This window comes from Aquarana catesbeiana, linkage group LG06 (assembly GCF_042186555.1).
Source record: "Aquarana catesbeiana isolate 2022-GZ linkage group LG06, ASM4218655v1, whole genome shotgun sequence".
Classification (NCBI taxonomy): domain Eukaryota; kingdom Metazoa; phylum Chordata; class Amphibia; order Anura; family Ranidae; genus Aquarana; species Aquarana catesbeiana.
This window is the reverse complement of record NC_133329.1, coordinates 108,901,548-108,929,454: the sequence shown is the minus strand read 5'-3', so window position 1 is coordinate 108,929,454 and position 27,907 is coordinate 108,901,548. Positions and strand designations below refer to the sequence as shown.

At 44.8% G+C, this 27,907-nt stretch overlaps 1 protein-coding gene across 3 annotated transcripts in view; it reads left to right on the top strand.

The window, feature by feature from the left end:
* Positions 1-27,099, top strand: part of LOC141148855 (histone lysine acetyltransferase CREBBP-like) — a 107,006-nt gene extending 79,907 nt beyond the window's left edge. For all 3 annotated transcript variants that reach the window (XM_073636657.1, XM_073636656.1, XM_073636658.1), the window contains 3 exons: positions 20,792-20,890; positions 20,999-21,116; positions 26,635-27,099. In XM_073636657.1, coding sequence (XP_073492758.1) covers positions 20,792-20,890; positions 20,999-21,116; positions 26,635-26,742 — 325 coding nt within the window. In that variant the 3' untranslated portion in view covers positions 26,743-27,099. The remainder of the gene's footprint in view (positions 1-20,791; positions 20,891-20,998; positions 21,117-26,634) is intronic.
* Positions 27,100-27,907: the final 808 nt, after the last annotated feature.

The window sequence follows — 27,907 nt, the reverse complement described above, 5'->3', positions numbered from 1 at the left end:
GCAGCGGGTGACGTCATGCGTAGCTCCTCCCCCCGTACACATCACGTTCAATCAGAACTTCCTCAGCGGGGCGGGGCTACGGCGTCACCCTACAGTCTATTTAAATAGCACCGTTGTTATGGCAATGGACATAGCGGGGCATGGGTAGGACGTCACATGTCAATCAAAAGCAAGCGCCGCCGTCATGGCATCAGCAGAAGCCGATCCACACGGCAAAAATATCACAGCTTATCAGCCTCTAAGGACAACAATGTTAAAAACGGAGGTTATCAAATTTGCCTACACTTAGCTCACTGAATGATTCTAGTTAACCACATCCATATTTACCATGACTGTCCAGGCTGTCCGGTGACGTCACGAACATCGACGTCACCGGACTCCTCCCCCGTTCCCTTCGTTAGCAGACTGAGGCACTTGGGGAAGGGGGGAGGAGTCCGGTGACGTCGGTGTCCGTGACGTCGCCGGATCTTCGACGGAACTCGATGAAGACCCGGAAGCCGGCAGAGAGGTGAGTACCGATCAAAAGAATTTTGATCGATCAAAAAAATTAACGATTAATCGAGGAATTAATTGTTAATTTTCGCAGCCCTAAATATTTTTTTTCATTGTCTTTGTTTTTGCATATGTTTTTTGAGTTTTAATATGCATATTGGTGTATTTTGATTTAGCGCTGCTCCAACACATAGGCTTTTTCTATGCATGCAGTGTTCTGTTTTTGTATATTCTCTTTTTATTGGTATAGGCTATTCAGGTTAAACAGCCTTGTTAATTATTACATTTTTACAAAAGTTGGTATCTCCGCCTTACATTTTCAATACATTAATCTATATTAGACATACCATCCTTCATCACATAACCTGAAAAGAAAATTTCAAAGTTTAGTAGATAATTAAATAAATCCCATAACCACCCCTCCCTCCCCCCTTCTCTCTCTCTCCCTCCCCCCCACCCCCCATGCATCCACCCTCATGACTCCTCTTAACACTCCACCATCATCATATATTCTAATGATTTTTTAAACTCTAGCCACCTCTCCCATACACTGTTATATGTTTCAATGGAGTCTTCACTTCTATGTATTGTTTCTTCTATTGATCTCAACCAATCTATTTTTACTATCCATTCTTTAATTATGGGGGGATCAGGAGTTCTCCACACTCTTGGGATCAGGCTTTTGGCTGCATTCAGAAGGTGAGGTACCAAGGTATTCTTGTATTGAGCTACTGTTTTATCCGTATCATGGAACAGACATATCCACGGCTCTTTCTGAACATGCTCTCCTGTTATTTGGTAAATGTTATCTATGATCCTTTCCCAATAAGGCTGGATCTTCACACAGTCCCACCATAGGTGTGCAAAGGTCCCCAGGGCGCCACATCCCCTCCAGCATGTTGGTGAGGTCTCTATTTTCACATTTACTTTGGACTCTTTATATGCATGTTTGTATGTTCTAGCGCCATTTATCCTTTTTTGGTGAGGTCTCTACACTATACTTCTGTACTATTTGCGGGACAACATACCATCTCGCCATCAGTTTATAACACATTTTTATTGTCTTAATATCCCTAGAATCCTAAGAATCTTACACCTATGTTCCTCATCCCGCAGGTCACCTATTTCCTCTTCCCATTTCCCCAAATAGGGTGGGTATTTAGGTTCTGTTTCTTCTACCAATATTTTATATATTTTAGATATACTCTGGCCCAAGCACCCCGGGGAAGAGAGTAGCCTCTCCATAGGCCTTATATTACCTCTTCCCCGTAGTGGCTGGGGGAGTGTCTGTGAAAAGTGCAGTATTTGTGCATATCTCCATCTATTTAGTGGTCTGTTTCCCCATTTTTGTGTTAATTCAGAGAAAGTGCATAATCTATTTCCCGTCATTACATCTTGTAAAGTTATGTCATCCTTCTTTGCCCATCTAATAAAATACATGTGCTCATCTTTCCCAGGTTTAAAATAATTTGTGTCTAGTAAAGAAATTAAAGGGGAGTTATATTGCCAGTGATATAATCTACTCAAACCATCCCATATCCTAAAAGTGTTTTTTGTTAGTGGATTTGTGCTATTTGATAATTCGCGATATTGATGTGGGATCCATACCCTTTTCCCTAAGTCTACTTTGCTTTGGGCTTTTTCAATATTCACCCACCCTTTCCCGTCTTTATCATGTATCCAACCTGTTATCCGTGAGATAATAGTTGCCTGATAATATTTTTTAAAATCCGGTGCTGATAATCCCCCTAATTGTTTCCCCTTTACAAGTGTTGCATATGAGATTCTAGGGTGTTTGTGCCTCCATATATATTTTATTACTAGAGTTCTTAATTTCGCGAAGAAATCTTGTGGGACTCTTATTGGGACCATTTGGAATATGTATGGTAATTTTGGCAGGATGAACATTTTTAAAGCATTGATCCTCCCTAACCACGATAGGGGTTTGTGTCTCAGATAGTTTAGTTGGTCTTTGACCTTATTCAGTATAGGGATATAGTTAGCCGCATAGAGAGTTGACAATGATGCTGTAAGTTTTACGCCTAAATAGCCAAGCTCTTCTCTACACCAAACGAAGCGAAATGTAGGTTGAATTGCCTGCTGTAGTTCCTTTATTACGATTGGTATTGTTGTTCTGGGGTTTGTGATATAAAATAGTATATCATCTGCGTATGCAGCTACCTTATATTCCTTTTCACCTACTCTTACTCCTCTTATGTCGGTATTTTCCTGGATCGCGGCTAGCAGGGGTTCCAATGCCAGTACAAATAGCATTGGTGAAAGGGGGCAGCCCTGTCTTGTACCGTTAAACAGTTCCAGGGAGGGAGAGAGACTTCCATTTATTTTTATTTTAACTGTTGGGTGATAGTAAAATGCGGATATCCATCGCATCATCCTTTCCTTTATTCCCAAATGCCTCAGTGTTCCCATCTTGAAGCCCCAGTCGACTGTGTCGAAGGCCTTTTCGGCATCTATCGACAGTAGTACGACCGGGTCCCCACTCTCTCTAGCCTCATGTATCAGGCACAGGGATTTAAGACTGTTGTCTTTCCCTTCCCTCCCTGTTACAAACCCCACCTGATCACTGTGAACTCATCAAGGCAGAAGTGGTTTTAATCTTCCCGCTATTATTTTTGCAAAGATGTTTATGTCAGTGTTTAGTAATGATATTGGTCTATAGCTCTCCGGTGCCATTGGGTCCTTGCCCTCTTTTAAAATCAGAGTAATATAGGCCATCAATGCCTCTTCCCGAAGATTTTCCCCTTCTGCTAGAGCTTTCAAGTAATCACATAGTTTAGGGGCCAGTAGCTTTTGGAACCTCTTATAGTACGTAATAGAATACCCATTGGGGCCAGGACTCTTCCCTGTTGCCATATCCTTAATTGCTCTTAGGACTTCTTCCTGTGTTATTGGGGCATCTAGTAGCTCCAATTCCTCTTCAGGGACCGCTGGAAGGTCAAGCCCCTGCAGGTACTCTAGGATTCTAGGTACTCTAGTACCGATCAAAAGAATTTTGATCGATCAAAAAAATTAACGATTAATCGAGGAATTAATCGTTAATTTCCACAGCCCTAAATATTTTTTTTTCATTGTCTTTGTTTTTGCATATGTTTTTTGAGTTTTAATATGCATATTGGTGTATTTTGATTTAGCGCTGCTCCAACACATAGGCTTTTTCTATGCATGCAGTGTTCTGATTAGTGCGGGAAACCGTAGCCTCCATCTTATGTTCAACAGCGTCAATCCTGACACCCATTTCTTGCAGATCCGCTTTGATTGCCATGGTGATCTGAGTCACAGTTTTAGCTAAGCCCCTCTCCAGTAGTTCAGAACATTTTTCAGAGACCGGTGATCAGTTTCAGCCAGACTGCCCACAAATTCTGATCCACTAGGGCTTGCAGGGAAGTGAGAGAGCTGTGAGGGCATGAGACCCTCCATAGTCTGCTCCAGATGGCTCCTGCAGGGATACAGTGGATGCTGGAAACTGCTGGGGTGGCGAGGATTTGCTCCCAGGAGATTGTGGGCTTGGAGATTGTGAGCTTGGGCCGGCATGTCTCAAGCCGTCCACTGCTCTGGAGCACTGTGAGGTCGGCCTGGAAGATGTAGGTGCCATTTTCCTGGAGGCTGCTGAGGCACATATGGTTGGCGGGGATGAGAGCGGCCCTGGCGCTTGTTTCCTCTGCCTATCCTGCCAATCTAGAAGTGTCCCCCCCCCCCCCCCCCCGCGGAATCTTTCAGTGTGCTGGTTCTCCAGGGTCCACAGAGCCACCACAGCCAGTTGCACAGCTCCAAGCTCAGGTGACCATCTTGGACACCGTACACATGCGCCCTCCCCACTTATTTGTTTTTTATTTGCCAGCAGATGCTATATGGACTGAGACTGCTCTAGAGTCCTAGATATACTGGCCATCCCCTGTTACCTCCTGGAAAGTAGAGATGCACCAGAATTTCGGCCACGGAAACATATTGGCCGAAAATAGTGTTATTTTGCCAATAAGAGAAAAAGGTGCCAATAATGGCAATGAAAACGCACGTGGTTTGGGCGCGATTTTACCACCATTTTACAGTGCTTATAATGTGTTTTTTATAGATCATGTGACTCAAAAACCTGCATCAAAAACATAACATGGGTGCATTACGAGGACGTGCCTTACCACAAGAGAAGCGCAAGGGACCAATGAGAAGACATAGATAGAATTTAGAGGAATAAATTTTTCTTGAGCTTTTCTTGCACTAAAGGTGCCAATAATGGCCGGCAATAAATTCATATTTATTTTAATTCACGGTGTTAATTTAAAAGTCGAATATAATACAATTATATATAAGAAAATTATATTTTTTAAAAACTGTAATTTTCGGTTTTGGTCTTGGGCCAAGTGCATCCTGCATTTTCAGTTTCGGTACCAAAATTTCTACCTCTACTGGAAAGGCTTAGTGAGAAGCTGTCCTGTTATTTCTGATATCATTTGCAACCAGAAACTTGCATAGGGTTATAGTCTACGTATACCACACTGACACATCAGAAACATATTTTCAGAGACACAATTTCAGCAGCTGTTTCCTAGATGTAGTATGTAAAATATGCTTGTAAAATTACCAAACTACTAAGATTAGATTTTTTAGAATCAAAAGCACTTTCTCTGTGTCTGTTTTGGTGGACCTGTTTGTTATAATGAAGTTGAACCCTCCAAAAATCATATATCACTAGTGTAGAGCAAGTTATGACCTTCATAATACAAACAAGAGAATCATAATAGATTTCGAAACCTAACAGTTGTAGATTAATGTTGGCCCCCTTCAAACCTGTCAATTACGTTGTGATGCTTTATTATATACACATAAACCACTTGACCTCCAGAAGATTTATCCCCTTTATGACCAGGCCATTTTTTGTGATACAGCACTGCATGTCGTTAACTGACCATTGCCTGGTCGTGTCCCTTTTTCTACAAATAGAGCTTTTTTTGGTGGTATTTGATCACCTCTGTGGTTTTTATTGTTTGCGCTATAAACCAAAAAAGACTGACAATTAAAAAAAAAAACAACAATATTTTTTACATTCTGCTATAAAACCTATCCAATAAAAAACGTAAAAAATATAATTTCTTCATCAATTTAGGCCAATATGTATTCAGCTACTTATTTTACTAATAATGGCGGCGATCAGTGACTTATAGGGGGGACTGCATTATTGTGACAGAAAAATCGGACACTTTTTGGGGACCAGTGACACTAATACAGTGATCAGTGCTAAAAAATATACACTGTCACTGTACTAATGACACTGGCTGGAAAGGGGTTAACATCAGGTGTGATCAAAGGGTTAACTGTGTGCCTAGCCTGTGCTTTCTTACTGTGTGGGAGGTGCTTTGACTAGGGGAAGGCATTGATCCATGTTCCTGCGTTGCAGGAACACAGGATCAATACTTTCCCCTACTGACAGAAAGGCAATCTGCCTTGTTTACATAGGCAGATTGCCATTCTGCCTTTTTACTGTATAATCAGCAGGTGCCAGCGGACCTCGAGTCTGCGGTACCTGCTGCTGTGCTCCCACTATGTGTGATCACAGCGGGAGTGGGTCGCCGGCGCACACGCCCCAGACCCGGAAGTGTCACATCACGTACTAGGTATGTGATCTGGCACAGAGCGGCCGCCCTGCCGGAGTATATGTATGGTGGGCGGTCCGCAAGTGGTTTAAAGTGGAGTTCCACCCACTTTTACAACTTCATCCTAAAGGAATGACAACCCCTCCACCACTCGATTTTGTATATATATATATATATATTTTTTTTTTTTCTCCTTACCTTTTATGAAGTACCTGGTGTACATTGTGGCCCAGTGTGTCATGTCCTCTTCTCCCACCGATGCCTTCTGTGACCTTTGTGTTCCAGAAGATGAACTGGCCATTCAGGAAGCGGTCGCGCATGCGCAGAAGGAAACCAGCAGTGAAGCCTGAAGGCTCCACTGCCGGTGTTTTGTCAAGAAGTGCCCCCCATCGAATAGTGGCCGGCATGTACTGCACATGCGCTGTATGAACAGCACAACAGCTGATTTGCCAATCAGCTGGGCTGATGTAACCAGGGCGCATGCGCACATCGTAGGGAGGTATTTCTCAATGGGAGATTACCATTTCACAGGCACAATTTAAACAGCGGGGGAGACCGTAGTTCTCAGATTGTGCATAGCTGCTGCTGGAGGGTGGCTAGTGGCTGTGTTGAAGAGCTGGTTTTGTTTGTGTTGCAACCCGCCCTTTCACACAGGCAAAATAAGCCGTTCAACACAGTGAACCCCGCCCTGCAACACAGACAAAACTAGGACCATCAGCACACTGTAAAGCCGCCCCGCAACAGCGAGGCACAATGTGAGAATTACGGTCCTCCCCCTCGCTGTTTGTATAGGTTTCAATTGTGGCCGGTGAAATGGTTTCTCCCATTGAGAGATGCCTCCTACGATGTGTGTTTGTGCCCTGGTCACGTCACTCCAGCTGATCGGCAAATCGGTACTTCGACAGAACACCGGTTTCCCTTAGTTGGAATGGTGGCGCCTGCACCCGATCCGATGGACAAATGAGCCTCGGGGGGCCGACATCGCGGGCTCCCTGGACAGGTAAGTGTCCTTATTAAAAGTCAGCAGCTGCAGTGTTTGTAGCTGCTGACTTTTTTTTAAAAAACATTTTTTGCAGCTGGAACTCCACTTTAAGTGCTGCTAACATCCTGCAATGGGAGGAATCAGAACCTGCACAAAATTACTTTTACTAATGCAGACGCTGGTGTTACAGATTATCAGTGATCTGAGTGAGAACTATGACAAAGATTTAGCCTGCAGTATCTGTATTTAAAGAGGAGGCAGAAACACTGTTGCTCTCTTGCTTTCCCAGTTTAATGAGTCAAACAGAAATGGATCACATTATACAGATGATTACTTTTTTTATAGTGGCAGCGCAGGCCGCATGGAAAAGCGCATCAATTTGTATAAGAGAAATACTAACATATAGGATACTAAAAAGAGAAAGCGGGTGTCGGAACAAACACTAAACTGAACAAACTGAACTCCTAACACATACCTGTCGGCCAGGAGGGCCAGCAGGTGGAACGAAAGAGACTCTAAAACATGGCGTCTGTCCCATAAATACCCTCTCACAGAATGCAACTCGGAGGACCACCTCCACCGAGTTATCCCCGGGACAGAGGAACACTTATACACTTAACGTGTTGCCTTTCCAACACCGACCCATGGTAACAACGACACCCACAGGCACAGTGTGAAACTACATGCAACGCAGCCAAACTGGAACAGAGGCTAAATCTGACTATGCATGAACAGGTAACCCCACTATATTTACCTATAAGCGGTAGATTGAAAATCTACCAGCGCTACATACTCCCCCCACTACAATAGACGTTGTCCTCAACGTCTGTCAAAATAACTCCCAAGCCCGAGAGTAGGTATTTGAACTTAAAAACTTGGATGAGGGCAAGGAAGAAGAAAAAACAGTATAGAGATATTACAGTTTCAACATTTATACAACAACATGTTCACATCTGCAAACAAAATCACATTATGACTGTCACAAACCCCACTATCTATCTAGCTGAAAAGCCTAACAGCTTGATAGGAGATCCAATTGTTCCTGAAAAAAAACAAAGTTAAACACATACTAGATATGTACAGTATAATCACTAAACAGCTTAGGAGCAAAGCCTCATTCCAAAAGAAAAATGACACTCTCTTCCCACATATTTTCCATTTAATGGAAATAAACTAAAGTAACTTGAAAAAAGTCCATCCCTATCTCTAAGTGAATTACATTCTATCAATGAAGAAAATTCAGCTAGCAAAAAGTCTTTGGATTTGAAAACACTGAGATGAAGATTATCTCTTGACCACAGAGATCTCTAAACACTGACACTTTCTAACTACATACCCCAAAGTTCCTTTTCATAATCACCAATAAAACCGGGGATCTGGCAATGTCAGTTTCTTTCCTAGTTTATCCACGGTAGTGATAAAGTACACAACATCATCTTTTCCTGGTCTGCAAATGACCACTTTGTCAGCATAGATGTGCCGACCATAGTTCCAATGTAGGAAACATCCACTGAAGCGTTTATCCATGGCAACAGAATACCCAGCTCTCTGGAAAGGTTTTGGCACAGACAAATAGTCCCAAACAGCTTCACTGTACCACTGTTCCCGGTTGGCCTCAATTTCCTGCATAATTTCCTGAGTAACATAGGGAAATTCCAGAACATATTCTGTGGCAACTCGTTTGATGAGCACTCTCTGTAAACGGGCAAATTTAGGCAAAGGTCTATTTTTTTTTCCCAAACCAGGAGGCACACAAGAATTCGGTGATTTACTCACCATAGATCCGACGGGTGTCGGAAGCAAACTAGCAACTTTAGACAATGTCTCTTTGGTAGTACTGTGTGACTCCACACAAGGTGATGTCTTTCCAGAATCCAGGGCTGTCCACTCTGAAAAAGTAAGGGCAGAAGCAACATCTTCACCCTGGGCCCACAATAGTTCCTGTGACATTGTTTCAAACAAATCATCATCACCAGAGAGAGCTGACATAGAATCTATCTCCCAGTCTCTCAACTCTTCTGCTGGCAAATATTTACAAAGAGTCCCAGACATGTTCCCCTTTGATCTCTCACCCATTCCTGACGTGGACTTCCCTGGATCCATGTATTTCTCCGGCTCCGGTTCGGGTAGTCTCTGGGGTAGGCCTCGACCACGGCCGCGGGAAGCCTTCACATATTCCACCTTCCTCTGGACAGGTGCAACGGGGATAGGTGTGGTAGAAGTAGAAATGAAGGTGATGTCTGCTGATGAAGCGGTGACAGCGACATCTTCCTCGGAATTACTCACGGTAGCAGGCGAGATTACGGCCTGTTGCTCTCCAGCAGCAATGGCAGGAGTTTCCACTGTGGCAATTCCTGTAGCCCAATCCACACGAAAAGCATGGGGTGACAAGGTAGGTTGCTTCACTGTGAATAAATATTCTCCACACTGCAAACATCGAACAAATGGACAGAGATGTATGGCCAGTCCTTCACACTTGTGGCAAAGCATGCCCAGCCCTTCGATATCTCCAACAGTGTATAACACGAACCGCCCCTGCGGCATCAGACGAATGCCGGTATCTGTCAGCAGGGTCCCGTTCAGCATAGCACCCGCAGCGGTACTTGTAGGGAACATCATATATTCCATAGTTGACGATACCAATGGAAAAGAAGACATGGCTGCACTCTGATCCTCTCAGCATGATCACGAGGCCTCTCTTCTCCTTTGGCGCCAAAAACACACACCCGCGTCCCACGCGGTAACAAGTAGGTTAGGCTCCTCCCACTTGTTCTCCTGATCACGTAGCTCCCGAGCTTTTACTTCTCACCCACAGCCTACGCAGTCAATAATAAAGTCCTGCAACTTAACCCCTTCTTTTTCCTGAAAAAAGTGACAAAGTCCAAAAACTTCTTTAACATAAACTCCCGGTGGAAATACTTCTCAGGGTTGCGGGAGGTTGATGGCTAACAATCCCAGACGACGCCCCCACATGTAGCAATAGCTCTCGGTGGAGCTGCCGGTTTTAAAGCGGGCTTGGTTACCGTCACCTTCGTTACCTCAGTTTCACCAGAACCGGGTCTAGGGTCCCGTTGAGCTTAATACCAGACAATGTAGGCACTGGACACATGAGTATCTTTTCCAATGTTTTAATAAAGTATAACTGAAGGAAGTAGCAGGAAAGAGGTAGAAGAAGAGTTGCAGGGAAGCTCAAATACCTTTTCTTAGTGTAGTATTAGGAATTGGAATCTTGTAAATGAATGTACTCTCCTTTTAGAGTTAAATCTTTGCCCCGCCCGGATAGGTTTCTCTCACTAACCTAACAGCCGATACGCAGCACGAACAAAAGTCTCTGCACAGACTTGAATGGAATAGAAACCCGTACGATCCTCTGCCACAGGATGTAATGGTTTACGATGAATAGCAAAACACAGCACTCAACCTTTAGGCCGACCCGGCAGCACTATGCGGTAAGTTAACTTTAGGATGCGTCCTCCAACCGAGTCACCAGGCCCCTCTCCAGACCAGCACTCTGCATGATCCTTCCATGACGGGTCCTCCCCTGGGATCTTCTCAGTTGTCCAGCTTCTTCCCATAGGACAGACAGCACAGGACCATTCCCTCGCCACTGTGGTAGGCCCTAGACAAGCTTCTGGTCCTCCCGATCTGAGGACCACGTGGTAGTTCTCCTAACACATACCTGTCGGCCAGGAGGGCCAGCAGGTGGAACGAAAGACCCTAGAACATGGCGTCTGTCCCATAAATACCCTCTCCCAGAATGCAACTCGGAGGACCACCTCCACCGAGTTATCTCCGTGACAGAGGAGCACTCATACACTTTAATGTGTTGCCTTTCCAACACCGACCCATGGTAACAACGACACCCACAGGCACAGTTTGAAACTACATGCAACACAGCCAAACTGGAACAGAGGCTAAATCTGACCTATCTATGAACAGGTAACCCACTAAATTTACCTATAAGCGGTAGATTGAAAATCTACCAGCGCTACACACTAAACAGTTATTACATTTGTGAAATTTCTTACAGTTTAAGAGATATGACTGATTGAATTTTCAGGAAGTCAGCTCTGTGATTCAAAAAATGCATCATCTTTTCTGGCAGGGAGGATCTCTTAGAACAGGGATTGCATCATATCCTCTCTCCTCTCTTTACACTGTAATCAGACTACATTTTCCATCATGCTTTGCAAATTATAATGAATGTGGGAGGTACACTAGGCTTGTACAAAATATATATATTTTTTTTGGGAGTTCAGTTTTTGGGGGTGGGGGGGTGTGATAGGAAGCGACAGTGATATTTTTTTTGGGAGTTCAGTTTTTGGGGGTGGGGGGGTGTGATAGGAAGCGACAGTGAGCACGGCCTTGATGGGTTTTTCTTTTGTTTTTGTTTTTTTTGGGGGGGGGAGATAGGAAGTGGTTAGATTTTTGTGTATTTAAAAAATTAACCGGGCCACCATCAGCTATTTGTCCCCACAAGGGGGTCACCCACCACCACTTGTTATCTACCTCCCCCCCATCAAGGCCATGCTCACTGTCACTTCCTATCACACCCCCCCAAAATGGAAAAAGAAAAGGAGGGGTCCACCTTCAGCCATCCAACCCCATAAAGGCCACCCACTACCGCTTCCTATTACCGCCCCCCCACCCCCTAATTTTTATTTTATTTTTTTAAATACACAAAAATCTAGGGAGGTGGGGGGGCGGTAATAGGAAGCGGCAGTGGGGTGGCCTTTATGCGGTTGGATGGCTGAAGGTGGACCCCCTCTTTTTTCTTTTTTTCACATTTTGGGGGGGGGGGTGTGATAGGAAGCAACCAGTGAGCACGGCCTTGATGTTTTTGTTTTTTTTTTGGGGGGGGGAGATAGGAAGTGGGTGACCCCCCCTATGGGGACAAATAGCTGATGGTGGCCCGGTTAGATTTTTGTGTATTTAAAAATTAACCGAGCTACCATCAGCTATTTGTCTCCATAAGGGGGGTCACCCACTGCCACTTCCTATCCCCCCCCCAAAAAAAATAAACCCATCAAGGGCCGTGCTCACTGTCGCTTCCTATCACACCCAATGTCAGTCCTTTCTTTCTTTCTGTCCTTTCGTTCTTTCTCTTTCTCTCTGTCCTTTCTTTCTTCCTCTCTGTCCTTTCTTTCTTTCTGTCCTCCTCCTTTTTCTTTCTTTCTTTCTTTCTTTCTTTCTTTCTTTCTTTCTTTCTTTCTTTCTTTCTTTCTTTCTTTCTTTCTTTCTTTCTTTCTTTCTTTCTTTCTTTCTTTCTTTCTGTCCTTCTTTCTTTCTTCCTTCTTTCTGTCCCTTCTTTCTGTCCTCCTTCTATTTGTCCCTTCTTTCTGTTCTTTCTTTCTGTTCTTTCTTTCTTTCTTTCTTTCTTTCTTTCTTTCTTCCTTACTTCTTTCTGTCCATTCTTTCTGTCCTCTTTCTTTCTCTCTGTCCTTTCTTTCTTTCTTTTCTTTCTGTCCTTCTTTCTTTTTTCCTTCTTTCTGTCCCTTCTTTCTGTCTTCTTTCTTTCTTTCTATCTTTCTATCTTTCTTTCTTTCTGTTCTTTCTTTCTTTCCTTTAGGTCCTTTCTTTCTTTCTTTTCTTTCTTTCTTTCTTTCTTTCTTTCTTTCTTTCTTTCTTTCTTTCTTTCTTTCTTTCTTTCTTTCTTTCTTTCCTTCTTTCTGTCCCTTCTTTCTGTCCTTTCTGTTCTTTCTTTCTTTCCTTTAGGTCCTTTCTTTCTTTCTTTCTTTCTTTCCTTTCTTTCTTTCTTTCTTTCTTTCTTTCTTTCTTTCTTTCTTTCTTTCTTCTTTCTTTCTTTCTTTCTTTCTTTCTTTCTTTCTTTCTTTCTTTCTTTCTTTCTTTCTTTCTTTCTTTCTTTCTCTCAGTCCTTTCTTTCTTTCTGTCCTCCTCCTTCTTTCTTTCTTCCTTCTTTCTGTCCCTTCTTTCTGTCCTCTTTCTTTCTGTCCTCTTTCTTTCTTTCGCTGTTCTTTCTTTCTTCTTTTCTTCCTTTCTTTCTGTTCTTTCTTTCCTTCTTTCTATTTCTTTCTGTCCTTTCTGTTCTTTCTTTCTGTCCTTTAGGTTCTTTCTTTCTCTCTGTCCTTTCTTTCTGTCCTCCTCTTTCTTTCTTTCTCTCTGTCTTTCTCTGTCCTTTCTTTCTCTCTGTCCTTTCTTTCTTTCAACTGTCCTTTCTTTCTCTCTGTCCTTTCTTTCTTTCACTGTCCTTTCTTCCTTTCACTGTCCTTTCTTCTTTTCTTCCTGTCATTTCTTTCTTTCTTTCTTTCTTTCTTTCTTTCTTTCTTTCTTTCTTTCTTTCTTTCTTCTTTCTTCTTTCTTTCTTTCTTTCTTTCTTTCTTTCTTTCTTTCTTTCTTTCTTTCTTTCTTTCTTTCTTTCTTTCTTTCTTTCCTTTCTGTTTTTCTTTCTTTCTTTCTTTCTTTCTTTCTTCTTTCTTTCTTTCTTTCTTTCTTTCTTTCTTTCTTCTTTCTTTCTTTCTTTCTTCTTTCTTTCCTTTCTGTTTTTTCTTTCTGCCTTTAGGTCCTTTCTTTCTCTCTGTCCTTTCTTTCTGTCCTCCTCTTTCTTTCTTTCTCTCTGTCTTTCTCTGTCCTTTCTTTCTCTCTGTCCTTTCTTTCTTTCACTGTCCTTTCTTTCTCTCTGTCCTTTCTTTCTTTCACTGTCCTTTTCTTTCTCTCTGTCCTTTCTTTCTTTCACTGTCCTTTCTTCCTTTCACTGTCCTTTCTTCTTTTCTTCCTGTCATTTCTTTCTTTCTTTCTTTCATTCTTTCTTTCGTGCTTTCTGTCCTCCTCCTTCTTTCTTTCTCTTTCTTTCTTTCTCTCTGTCTTTCTCTGTCCTTTCTTTCTTTCTGTCCTTTCTTTCTTTCTGTCCTTTCTGTTCTTTCTTTCTGTCCTTTAGGTCATTTCTTTCTCTCTGTTCTTTCTTTCTCTTTCTTTCTCTCTGTCCTTCTTTCTTTCTTTCTTTCTTTCTTTCTTCTTTCTTTCTTTCTTTCTTCTTTCTTTCTTTCTTTCTTTCTTTCTTTCTTTCTTTGCAATGTAATAGAAATAATGCACTTCAGTTATCACGGCACCATGGTTGGTATGGTGTCAGGATGACTGCATACTTGCCAACAGTCCCAATTTCTTATTTTTTTCCCAATTGGAGCTCATCCCGATTAATTTCCCAGGATTTTGCCTTTGTCCCGGGAAAATCGGGATTGTTTGAGGAAAAAACATTCCCCTTGTGTTCAGTGGAGAGGGGAGGGACAGCCAATCGGCTGCTTCCCTCTCCACTGAACACACGGGAAAGCCGGGAACTGTAGCTGTCGCACTGCTGGGGGACACAGATCGCTCCGTAAGGAGGGCTCAGCTGCTGCTGCCAGGGCCACTGAAGTAAGGTGGGCTCTGTTGCTTGGGGGCACAGATCGCTCTAAGGAGGGCTGCCAGCTGCTGGTGACACTGAAGTAAGGAGGGCATTGTTGCTGGGGGACACAGATCTGTAAGGAGGGCTCCGCTGCCAGGGACACCAGATGTAAAGGAGGGCTCCGCTGCTGGGGACACCAGATGTAAGGAGGGGCTCTGCTGCCAGGGACACAGATCTGTAAGGAGGGCCTCTGCTTCTAGGGGTACCTGATGTAAAGACAGACTCTGCTGGGGGCACCTGATGCAAGGACGGACTCTGCTGGGGGCACCTGGTGGCAGGTGACGTGGCAGGTGACACACTCAGGGGTCCCACTGATTCTGCATTATGGTGAGTTGAATGATTTCATTCTATATTACAATGTAATAGAAATAATGCGCTTCAATCATCTTGACACCATAACAACCATGATGCCGGGATGATTGAAGCGCTAACACCAGGTGTTTGGAGTATCTTTAGCTGCTGATTGTTAAACTCTGGAATACACATTTCTATTGTAGTGTAGGATCTGGAGCTGCTGTCCCTCCATCACTCCCCCCCCCCACGCACCGCATCTTTACTTTTATCTATGCCGCACCTACTAACACATGCCCCGCCCCCTAATTATAATGTGACTTTGCCTACAGCCAAAAAAGTGTCCCTAAAATTTTTTTTACAATGTTGGCAACTACGCAACAGGAGATAATCATATTGCCCTTACTTAATTAATGTAATCATTACTGAACTGTAGACACATCCTATAACTATATATTATACACACTGTACTGTAATTCAGTATTAGAAATATTGCTCCTGCTGCCACTTTGAGATTGTTCTAACAGCAATCAGTGGCCCCTAGTGTAGCTCATCGGTGGCCCCTAGTCACCTAGTGTAGCTCATCAGTGACCCCAGTGCAGCTCATCAATGGCCCCCTCAGTGGCTCCCAGTGCAGCTCATCAGTGACCTACCAGTGCATAGTGGGATCGTTAGCACTAGTGGGTGGAGGGGTCTCACAGCCCCCGGTCTGTGCCACCCATGGAGGTGGTGTCCTCCTCCTCTGCTCCCTGCCAGTCTCCGCCCCTCCACTCGGCCCGCTATCTCCGTGTATAGCCTGATCGTTATCAGATGACCGGATGACACAGCAGGGATCTCTGGCTGTGACAGGTATTGTATGCGAGAACACCGATCACTGTAATCTCAGTAATTACAGTGATCGGTGTTCTCGCATACAATACCTGTTACAGCCAGAGATCCATGCTGTGTCATCCGGTCATCTGATAACGATCAGGCTATACACGGAGATAGCGGGCCGAGTGGAGGGGCGGAGACTGGCAGGGAGCAGAGGAGGAGGAGGACACCACCTCCATGGGTGGCACAGACCGGGGGGCTGTGAGACCCCTCCACCCACTACAGGAAATAGAACTCCCTGCTCGCTGTGGATTGAACTACAAGGGGGAGTGTCAGACCACTGGCTGAGCTTAGGGGAGGGATAGAAGCCAGCGGTCTTACAAACAGGATTTCAGCAGGCAATAACGGTTTTTCAGCAAGAACAGCAGGCTATTGCAGAGGAACTACAGAGCTCAAAAGAACATGGATGGCAAAGTTAGTGAAGGTAGGAGATCAGCAACAAGGACATGGAAAAAAGTTCTGCTTCAAACAGGAGACAGAAAACACAAGTTGCTCACTTGCATTGTGAGTTTAAAGTGTCACTAAACCTAAAAATGTTTTTTACCTTAATGCATTGTTTTGCATTAAGTTAAAAAAACATTTTCAGTGTCCCTGTGCCCCCCTTCCCTATCTGAAGGGGAAGAGAAGGGAGAAGAGATCAGCGCTGTGCATGGCTGCATCTTTTCTTCCCTTACTTCCTCTTTACACAGCTTTCGAGCAGCAGCAGGAGCCATTGGCTCTTGTTGCTGTCAATCAAATGCAGTGAGGAGGAAGTAGGGGGCGGGCCTAAGTCCCACTGTGTAAGTCTATGCAGCACGGCTCCATAGACACACAGGTCGGGAGCGCCGGGACTATGCTCTCCCCATAGCCAGCGGCTATGGTGGTCCCAAAAGAAGAGGAGCCAAGATCGCCGCCTGGGACCTGAGAAGAGGAGGGGCTGCTCTGAGCAATAACACTGCACAGAGCAGCAGGGCTGGTGCTATCACTAGGCAAACTAGGCAGACACCTAGGGCGCCCGGGCACTGGTATTCCTACTCTCTTCTCTCTGCAGCAAGCATTAGCAGGCAGCCGCTGCTCTGTTTGCGCATAGTGTCAGAGGCACAGAGGCGGCAGAGGACTGTGTCTGTGTCCTGACTCCCAAATGAATGGAAGCAAGCAAACATTCATTGATGGGCACTGGTAGGCTGCATTGATAGGCACTGGTAGGCTGCATTTGATGGGTGCTGGTGAAGCTGCATTGATGGGCACTGGTAGGCTGCATTGATGTGCAATGGTGAGGCTGCATTTGATGGGCGCTGGTAGGCTGCATTTGATGGGTGCTGGTGGGCTGCATTTGATGGGTGCTTCATTAAAAAGGTAGGGTATACATGGGCAGGGCAAAGGGGTGGAGTCAGGGGTGGAGCCAAGGGGGGCGGCAAAATTAAGTTTTGCCTAGGGTGTCAAAAATCCGGCCCCGCAGAGCAGGTAAGTATAACATATTTATTTTAATTAAAAAAAATTATGCCTTTAGTCAGGGCTGGCCCAAGACAATGTGCTGCCTGGGTCCAAGAATGAAATGCTGCCCCCCCCCCCAAAAAAAAAAAATTACGCCCACCAAAAGACCCCTACATCCATTATTTTATATCATGACAATTAAAACTAAAATTACATTGATCAGAAATTCCGATATACATGCAACAGTGGTGGTGGTGGGGGGGGGTTTCAGTCCAAAGCAGCTGTGGTGGGGGGGTTTAGACAGAGGTGGCATTGGTGGGGGGTTCAGTCAGAGGCAGATGTGGTGGTGGTGGGGGGGTTCAGTCAGAAGCAGTGGTGGTGGGGTGGGTTCAGTCAGAGGCAGATGTGCTGGTAGGCGGGGTTCAGCCAGAGGCAGCAGTGGTGAGGGGTTTAGACAGAGGCAGTGGTGGTGAGGGGTTTAGACAGAGGCAGTGGTGGCTGGGGATATCAGTCAGAGGCAGGTGTGGTGGTGGGGGGGTTCAGTCACAGGCGGTGGTGGTTGTGGGGGGGGGGGGGGTTCAGTCAGAGGCAGTGGTGGCTGGGGATATCAGTCAGAGGCAGATGTGGTGGTGGGGGGGTTCAGTCACAGGCGGTGATGGTTGTGGGGGGGGTTCAGTCAGAGGCAGATGTGGTGGGGGGGTTCAGTCAGAGTCAGATGTGGTGGGGGGGGTTCAGTCAGAGGCAGATGTGGTGGTGGGGGGTTCAGTCAGAGGCAGATGTGGTGGGGGGGTACAGACAGAGGCAGCAGCGGTGGTGGGGAGCCGTGGATAGGATGCGCGGGAGGTCTGCTGTGTGGGTATGGCAGCGAGTGCTCTGCAGACTTCTGCCATTACCTCTAACAGCAGTGGCGCCGGGCCCCCTCACAGTGGGATAGGCAACGGTCCCCCCACAGTTAAACAAGCAGCAGAGCGGGTGGACGGGCGGGAGTTCCGCCACTGTCTTGGGCGTCAATTTGCTGCCCTTCTGAACGTGCCGCTCAGGTCCAATGGACCCACCGGGACCCATGGTAGGGCCGGCCCTGCCTTTAGTAACACTTTAATGTGAGCTTGTGTGTTGTTAGTCCCCTGAAGTCACACTACAACTCATTAGAGCTCCCTCTAGCTGCAACCTAATAATATAATTACTGGGAGGTTTATTTATTTACTTGCTACATTGGTACCCCTGTGCAAAGGCATAGCTCCCAATTGTTCCTGATTTTGAGGGACTGTCCCTGATTGGGAACAAAGTCCCTCTATCCTTCTTTCACCCTCATTTGTTCCTTATTTTGGTCTGATCTGTATAGTTGTATATAAAATTAACTATTTTATCTCTCAAAAATTGTTTCCCTTTTTTTTTTTTTTTAACAAAAACAGTGGTGCTTTATTGTTGTAAAAGAGGTAAAAATTACAAAATACCAACTGACACAGTACAATACACTTCATGGAGGAAATACATACTTATCATAGAGAATTAGTGTGAACAACCTGTAGGGTAACATACAAGGGTAGTAGTACCATACATACCAAGCACCGTCCACCCTCCCTCCCCCTAGAGCCCTCCCCCCATTTAAGCACAAGACCAAAATGTACTGAACGCCTCTATGAGGCCATCCATGGAGCCCACACTTTTTCAAATTTCCATGGGCAACCACGATTTTATACATGGGGATAACTGCCTCAATCTGTGCCTCCCAGGCTGAAAAAGATGGAGGGGAAGAGTCAATCCATTTCATTAGGATCTCCTTTTTTGCATAGAAGAGAAGGAAGGAAATTAGTAACTTAAGAATTGTCTGACAATCTCTTGTAACATGTCTGCAGTCTCTGACCATCTCCTGTAGTATGTCTGCAGTCTCTGACCATCTCTTGTATCATTTCTGCAGTCTCTGACCATCTCCTGTAGTATATCTGCAGTCTCTGACCATCTCCTGTACTATGTCTGGGGGCTCTTTCTAACAGACTGTCTAACAGAAGCCCTCTCTGTGTGCATCAGAGAGACTCCCCTCCAGGTCTCATTAGTGTATGCTCTTCCTGTATTTTCTTTATTGTTAAAAGCTCATGGGAGGATCCTAGGGTAATGAAGACTTCTTAGGAGAGCATCTCTGTGTTTGAGTCGTTGCCATAGTAACATTTGTAAAGGGGAGGAGTTGGTAAGATGACCACGCCCACGTGGGGGCGCCAGAAATATTTCTGCACCCAGGCGTCTGTGACCCTAGGATTGGCCCTGCTTCCCTTAGTCTTGCTTACCTATGTCCAGTCCAGGCCCTGCCCTACCGTCATGCTACCCTTACTTTATTTCTTCTTCAATAAGGAGGTGGAAAGGTAGGAAAAAAATCAGTGACCATGGGCCAGTTGCCTCACTTTCCGTAGCACCACTGTGTTGTGTCACACCTCTTTCATCCTTTTACTCCAGGTGTCTGTACAGTGGCCTGAAGGAAGTGGCAATAGGCTCCATTAAAGCCCCATAAACACGGACAAAATGTCTGGTTCAGAAAAAAAAGCCAACATTCTGCCTGTGTGTATGCCGGTCTGTCCAACGGAAGCCGGTCATGTGGCTGGCTTCTGTCGGATGTGCATGATGGAAAACCAATATCCGATCGACTCCTGATCAGCGCTCTCAGCCAATGGCAGAGAGAGCGCTGATCGGAATGTTCTGGCGGGGGGGCTATCCCCCTCTCAGAACACAACAGCTCAGCGGGGAAGATCGCTGGACTAACCTCACATGGTTAGTACAGCGACTCCAACCGTAGCTGACACTTTTTTTTTTTTTCTTCAACCCTAGGAGTTGAAGAAAAAAAAAAACAAATACTGTGTACCCAGCTTTAGAGTCTGCCCCAAGCTCAGCATGGCTACAGGCTGAATCCAGCCAGCTATAATCTAATGCCGCGTACACACGGTTGGACTTTTCGTCTACAAAAGTCCGACGGACGCCGACGGACCAAATCCGGAGGACAATCCGATCGTTTGTGGGCTTTCCTGGACTTTCAGCTGACTTTTCCAGCCGCAAATCTGACGGACTTTAGATTTGGAACATGCTTCAAATCTTTACATCGTAACTCCGCCGGACCCAGAAATCCGCTCATCTGTATGCTAGTCCGACACACAAAAACCCACGCTAGGGCAGCTATTGGCTACTGGCTATAAACTTCCTTATTTTAGTCCGGTGTACGTCATCACGTACGAATCCGTCTGACTTTTGTGTGATCGTATGTAGGCAAGTCCGTTCGTTAGAAAGTCTGCCGCAAGTCCGCCAAAAGTCTGTCGAAAGTCTGTCGGACGAGCTGTCGGACTTTTGTAGCCGAAAAGTCTGACCGTGTGTACGCGGCATTAGCCTCTTTTATTCAGCACAATGGGAGGAAACGACAGCCAGCCAGATTCATATTCTGCAGCAGTCACAGCACAGCTGCCAACTGCAGACTCTAAATCAAGGCTGGGTTCCATTTCTGTCCCTGAATTGGCCCAAATGCAGAGTATGAAGCTGTAGGGGTGTACTGACACTCCCCACCCAACAGCACCTGGCAGAGCCTGAGACAATTGCCAAAATCATCCTTTATTACATGTGATCTATATATAGGTAACTGGTCCTCTTCATCTATTCACAATGGCTGCTGTATATTGCTGCTTATGAAAAATGCCCATAGCTAATGCTTGTCCATTTTTCTCATTTCACTTCTTTACTGAATTATGGAAATAATCACAGACAAGATGGCAACATGGGAACTATGCCAACTGCTGAGGTGAGCAAAGCCTGGCACCAACACGTTACTCAGGATCTTCGAAGCCACCTTGTTCACAAACTGTAAGTGAATCTCAATATAGAATTGATGTTGGGCTATACTGTAGGTTTAAGAAGTGAATTGTCCTCCATTTCCCTGAGATAGTAAAATCAATGTGGTTCTAATTACAGGGTCCAGGCAATCTTCCCTATACCTGATCCAGCTGCCCTTAGAGATCCGCGCATGGAGAACCTGGTGGCATATGCTAAGAAGGTTGAGGGGGACATGTTTGAGTCTGCCAATAGCCGGGTATGTATAGTCCTACAGTGTTTTTTTTTTTATGTAATCTTTATTTTATTTTATATAGAACATACAAAACACATAATGTACAATAGGTCCCATCACATGACATTGTAGGCTGTGCATTATAAACCTGAGAGTCAGACGTTGTACAACAACTTAGTCTAAATAAGGCAGAGAGAAGATAAAAAGGAAAAAAAAAAAAAGGGGAAAGAAGAAAAAAAAAAGTGAAAAAAAAGGGGGGATAAGGGAAGGGAGGGGGAGGGAAGTGTGGAAAAGGGTTATCTCTACACCATTTCACATCATAAAAGAATTATAGAAAATTTCCTGCCTCCACGACCCCAGGTCTCCCCTGCGTCCGTCTCAGCTGCAGGTTTCACAGGGGTAACAGGATCGCCAGGCAGGACCCTTGTCTAATACACCCAGCCGGGTAATCACATAATGATTGCTAGGGTGAAAAACATATTAACATGCCATTAACCGCAAGCAGCGCGTAGCTCCTCAAATTAACCCTCTGTTGTCCACCTTATGAGCCGCGCAAAGGAAAAAGAGGGGAACAGGTCACCGCTTCACCATCCGGGCAGTGAGACAGGATAATCAGGCACGCACATCACCATTCACAGGCCTCCTTAGCTTCAGGAAGGGCTCCGCTAACTCCAGCAGCGCAACGTCCAGGCTAGATGACACAGGGTTAGTGTCAGCAGAATATTTCCGCCACTGGGCCCAAACACCATTGAAACGCTCACTCCTGTCTTTGCACCTCGCCACCCACTCCTCCGCCTCTCTAATATCGTCCACCTTTTTGAGCCATTCTGTTATAGTAGGGATCTGCGGATGTTTCCAGTAGAGAGGTATAAGCCATTTAGCTGCATTTAGTAAATGGGGGAGGACGCTTTTCTTGTAACGGCTCAAAGGAAGGGCAGGGAGGTGCAAGAGAAAGTGTGCTGGGGAGAATGGGATTTCGATCTGCAGGGCATTTTTTATAAAAGTATGTATTTATACCCAAAATGGGTTAATTGCTGGGCAATCCCACCAAATATGGAGGAGAGTGCCTTTCTGACCACAGCCCCGCCAGCATCGATCCGTAACCGAGGGATAAATGCGTGATATGGCTGCTGGTACGCGGTACCAGTGAGTCAAAAGCTTGTAGTTAGTTTCTTGTGTCCTGAACTCTATGGAGCTGGAGTGTGTTAGTCTAAACATGTGCGAACGTTGGTCTGGTGGGAACTCCACCTCTAGATCTCGCTCCCATTTTCGTATAAAAGCCGGCTTGCTGACAGCAGAGACAGATGCCAGAAGCTGATATATTTTAGACATCAGATGGGGAGTGGGCTCTTCTTCTATGAACAATCGTTCCAGTGAAGTGATAGTGTCTAACCCTCTCATCGAAGCACCCTGAGTCGCAATGAAGTGTTGGAGCGGTTTGTGTCTCCACCAATCCATTGGGAATCTTCCGTGACTATCCCTCAAGGCATCTACGGGTATCAATTTACCTTTATCAACAAATTTGCCACAGCTATAGTTACCGTGGTTCACCCAGGACCCAAAGAAGGCTACCTGCTCCCCAGGAAGGAACCACCTGAATCCCCCCAGCGGTGCCAGTGGGGAGCCAGGGCATACAGAGGGCTTGTACGGTCCCAGACCCATAGGGTGTGGGTGGTCAGCAGGGAAGACGTCTGTGAGAGTCCTCTATATTCGCGGGGGAGCCAAGGGGCTTATGACAAGTTGCGACCGGCTAGGCTCTTCTCCAGGGAGACCCACATTTTTTGAGCCAGCATGGTGGCGCCAGTTTAGGATGTGTTGGATCGCAATAGCTCTGTAATAACGTCGTACGTCTGGAAGGCCTAAGCCACCCATCTCTTTGGGTTTCTGCAGTAGGGACACGGCCAGCCTTGGTTTTTTACCGTGCCAAATGAAATTGATCATTAAGCTTTGAAGCTGTGTAATAAAGCTTTTGGGGAGGGGGATAGGTAACATCTGTAGGTAGAAAAGCACCCTAGGGAGGATGTTCTTTTTAAGTATGTTAAGTTTGCCTAGCCACGTGAAGGAGGTCTTGGCCCAATTTTGCAAATCCCTTCGCACCATGCTCAAAAGAGTGCGGAAATTAGCAGAGTATATGGTGTCGAACTGGTTTGTGAGTTGGAGACCCAGATATTTAATAGAGGTTTTGGCCCAGCTGAATGGGAAAGCTTGCTGTAGATCAGTGGCCATCTTCACGGGAATGGTTATGGGTAGAATTTCGGATTTGGTATAATTAATCTTAAAATTTGATATTTGTCCGAAAATTTTGAGTTCCCTCATAAGGTTTGGCAGCGAGGTTGAGTCAGGTGGAAGAGCACGTCATCGGCATAAGCTGACAGTTTGTGTTCCGTAGACCCCACCATCACCCCTCTGATGTCACCACTCGCCCGTATTGTTCTAAGCAGAGGCCCATAGCTAGAGCGAACATGAGGGGGGAGAGGGGGCACCCCTGCCTCATGCCATTCTGTATGGGGAACTCCGAGGACAGATGGCCATTTACCTTGACCTTCGCACTGGGAGTCGTGTAAAGTGCCATAATCCATTGGAACATGTGGGGGCCTAGCCCTAAAGTTTCCAAGAGCGCCTTAACCACTTCCCGACCGGCGCAGAATGGCATGGCTGGGCAAATGGACTTACAGGTACGTTCATTTGAATTCCCCGCCGTGCCATTGCGTGCGCACCGCCGATGGCGCCGGCCGGGAGCTTCGTGAGTCGGGGTCGCGGGTCCCGCGGACTCGATTGCCGCGGGGATACCCGCGATCGCCTCACGGAGAGGACAGACGGGGAGATGCTGATGTAAACAGCATCTCCCCGTTCTGCCTAGTGACAAGTGTCACTGATCACAGCTCCCTGTCATCGGGAGCTGTGATCAGCGTAGTGACACACACAGCCCATCCCCCCTACAGTTAGAATCACTCCTCTAGGACATACTTAACCCCTCCCCGCCCCCTAGTGGTTAACCCCTTCACTGCCAGTGTCATTTACACAGTAATCAGTGCATTTTTAATCGCACTGATCGCTGTATAAATGACAATGGTCCCAAAAATGTGTCAAAAATGTCCGACATGTCCACCATAACGTCGCAGTTACAATAAAAATATCTGATCGCCGCCGTTACTAGTAAAAAAAAATATTAATAAAAATGCCATAAAACTATCCCCTATTTTAAATCTTCCGGAGCTGAAGCGGTTAAGGTAGTCCTACAGTGTTTTACAGGGCTTTGTTAAGATAAGAATGTCATGAAAGAGCTATGAAGGCTTCAAATACTGACCTTCTTCTGAAAGTAGTCTGGATATTGTGTTATACTGTATTTACATTTAAGTATACAGTTTTGTATCTGATTTTTTTCTGGTGTATTATGTTCAGGGATCCCTACATGCATGACTACATTTGATGAAGCAGAATTGTGACTTTCTCTCTGTTTAAAATCCAACTCTAGATTGGAAGCGCATCTCCTCCTTCAACCTCTTCACCCCAGCATTATCATCACTCTGAGTGCAGGGTGTATAAGCTTAGCAACAGTGGTATTATATAGATTGCTGCGCTGAATGTGATACTGTACAAACAAAACTCTAGTCTAGTGATATGAAATACAAAATCTAAATTCCACATAAATGCATGTGAGTGAAAAAATATGAAAACGGTCCAAGAATCTTCAAAAAAAGCTATGATGCTTGACAAAGATGACATCGGTGTCAACCAAGATGAAACACGTTGGGCGGAGCTAATGCACCAAACATTGCCACGCCTCTCTGGACTGTTCTCCGTTTCAGGGACCAATCAGGCCAGGATTTTTGGCTAGATTCGGACCTGAAATGGACCAGAAGACGCACAGGACTCTTCTGCAAACTGTTCCGTAGCGGTCACGGAGATGTGTGAACCTGCTCTATTGAGAGCCGGTCACATTCTCCTGACATGCGAATTGGATGCGGGGAAATTCGCACTAATGTGAACCAAGCCTAAGGGTTTTAGTCGGATTTACACTGTGGATTGTTCCATTTTGATTTCATGTGGAATTTTGTGTACTATATGGTTACCATTAATGTTACCATATTTTGGAGAGTGAGCTACACTGTGGAACTCCAGCCAAGTATTGTGAGCCGGCTTTCTCTATAAGAGGATTGTCATTAACTGGCTCATCTGACTCTGTAATGGAGTCATTCCATTCTGGTAAGAGCCAATTTCTTATAAATGATGACGGCTCATGTGGTGATCACAAAATTGGATTGAATACACTACAGTCTTTGTCAAGTGTCACAGCAGTGTTTTGAAGATTCATCACTGTTTTTATATTTTTTCACTTACATGCATTTAGACTGACTTTAGATTTTAAATTTCATATCACTAGATTGAAGTTTTGTTTGTTGGTACAGTATCACATTCAGCACGGCAATCTACAGTATACAATACCACTTTTGCTATATAGTTTGTCTAACTATTTTTATACCACTTGAGCCCCAGAAGGTTTTACCCCCTTCATGATCAGGCCATTTTTTGCGATACGGCACTGCGTTATTTTAACAGATTTGTGCAGTCGTGCGACACTGTACCCAAATGAAATTGATGTCCTTTTTTTACCACAAATAGACCTTTCTTTTGTTGGTATTGGATCACCTCTGCGGTTTTTAGTTTTTGCGCTATAAACAAAAAAAAAGTGTGACAATTTTGAAAAAGAAAATATATATATTTTTTGCTTTCTGCTATAAAACATATCCAATAAAAAAATTTTACAAATCGAATTTCTTCATCAATTTAGGCCAATATGTATTCTGCTAGATATTTTTGGTAAAAAAAAAATCCCAATAAGCGTATATTGATTGGTTTGCGCAAAAGTTATAGTGTCTACAAACTATAGGATATTTTTATGGCATTTTAATTTTTTTACTAGTAATGGTGGCGATCAGCGATTTTTAGCGGGACTACAACATTGTGGCGGACACATGACATTTTTAACACTTTTTTGGGAACCAGTGACATTATTACAGTTGTCAGTGCTAAAAATATGCACTGTTACTGTACTAAGGACACTGGCGGGGAAGGGGTTAACACCAGGGGTGATCAAAGGGTTAACTGTGTCTCTAGGGGATGCTTACTAACTGTGTGGGGGATGGACTGGTTGGGAGAACACAGAGATCCATGTTCTCCCCTGTCAGAACGGCGATCTGCCTTGTTTACATAGGCAGATCTCATTCCTGCCTCTCTGGGGAACAATCGGCGGGTGCCGGCGAACATCGCTTCTGCCGGACCTGCTGATTGGCTCGCCTCCAGCGGTGTGCAGGTGCCCCAGCTATCCTTTGCACAAAATGACGTACAGGTACGTCGTTTCGCGCAATACAGCCGCCCTGCCGCAGTACATCTGTGGTAGGCGGTCTTTAACTGCTTAAAGTGAACCTGTGTTCTACTCATGGAGCCATGGAGTTTAAATATAATGATTGTGCAATAGTGGAATTAGAGTTTTACATTTTCTGCTGGTCTGTTTACCTCCTGTCTATTTCATTTCATCCAGGATCATTACTACCATTTGATCGCAGAGAAAATTTATAAAATCCAAAAGGAACTAGAGGAGAAGCGAAGGTCACGCCTAGAGAATGCTATGAGGAATCAGACCTTATAAATACACTATATGGCCAGAAGTTTGTGGACACCCAGTCATTCCCCCTATATACGTTTTTTGGACATCCAATTCAAAAATTATGGGAGTTAATAGAAAATGGGCCTCGCCTTTCTCTGTGCGGCTTTAACAGCCCCTGCCCTTCTGGGAAGATTTTACACAAGATTTTAGAGCATGTCTGTGGGCAAAAAGAGCATTTCCTTTTATCTCCTGTTAATTTCCAATGCAAAATGATCAGACCTCTCAAAAACCATTTTCTGTTAGTGTCCCAAAGTAACATACATGTGTGTTTTGTTTTGTTTTTTTGCTTTCCTTGCTCTTTTCCTGTTTTGTTGACCAATAAAATTTAATGCAAATTTAGATGTTTGTTTTTTGTTTTTCATGCAACAGATTTCCCAGCTGCAGCTTAACTAGGCTGATTGGCATGTCAAAACAAAACAGGTGTCTAAGTTACTTTCCTGGTGCCTTCACGGTAGCATATGCATGGATTGTGTGTATGCTGCCATGGATAGGCACCAGGAAAGAGGAATTTTAGAGCGGTAAGTATTCAATTTTCCTTTTTACTGCAGTGGTTCACTGCCTCAGTCCTCAAGTACCCCCGACAGGACATGTTTTGTGAATTTATCTTCTCTAGAATAGCTGTCCAAAATACCAAGCCATTGACTGTGATTTAAAGCATCTGTGCAAGATGAAGGAAAACCTGCAAACATGGCCTGTTGGGGGTACTTGAGGACAGGCTTGATAAGCACTGATTTAGAGCACTGCGCTAAACTCTAGCTCAAGGCAATCCTATTTTAATTGTGGGCATTTGAGGGAAACCAAGTGAGTGTTAGAACCCCTGCTTTTTTTAGGTTGGGCTTTGTGTCCCTTTTCTTAAAATTGGCTTAATTTCCTGTCACATAGCCAAACAGGAAGTGAGGGTCCAATGTCTACCAATGTCTTTTCTCGCGTACACACAGATCAATCTAACTAGTGTCCCCATTAAGCAAATTGCACTCTAGCACTTTGCTGTGTACACCACAAATGATTAGGCAGTTTAGGGCAGTGTTTCTCAACTCCAGTCCTCAAGGCGCCCCAACAGGTCATGTTTTCAGGATTTCCCTCAGATGAAACAGCTGTGGTAATTACTAAGGAAGTGAAACTGATCAAATCACCTGTGCAAAATAAT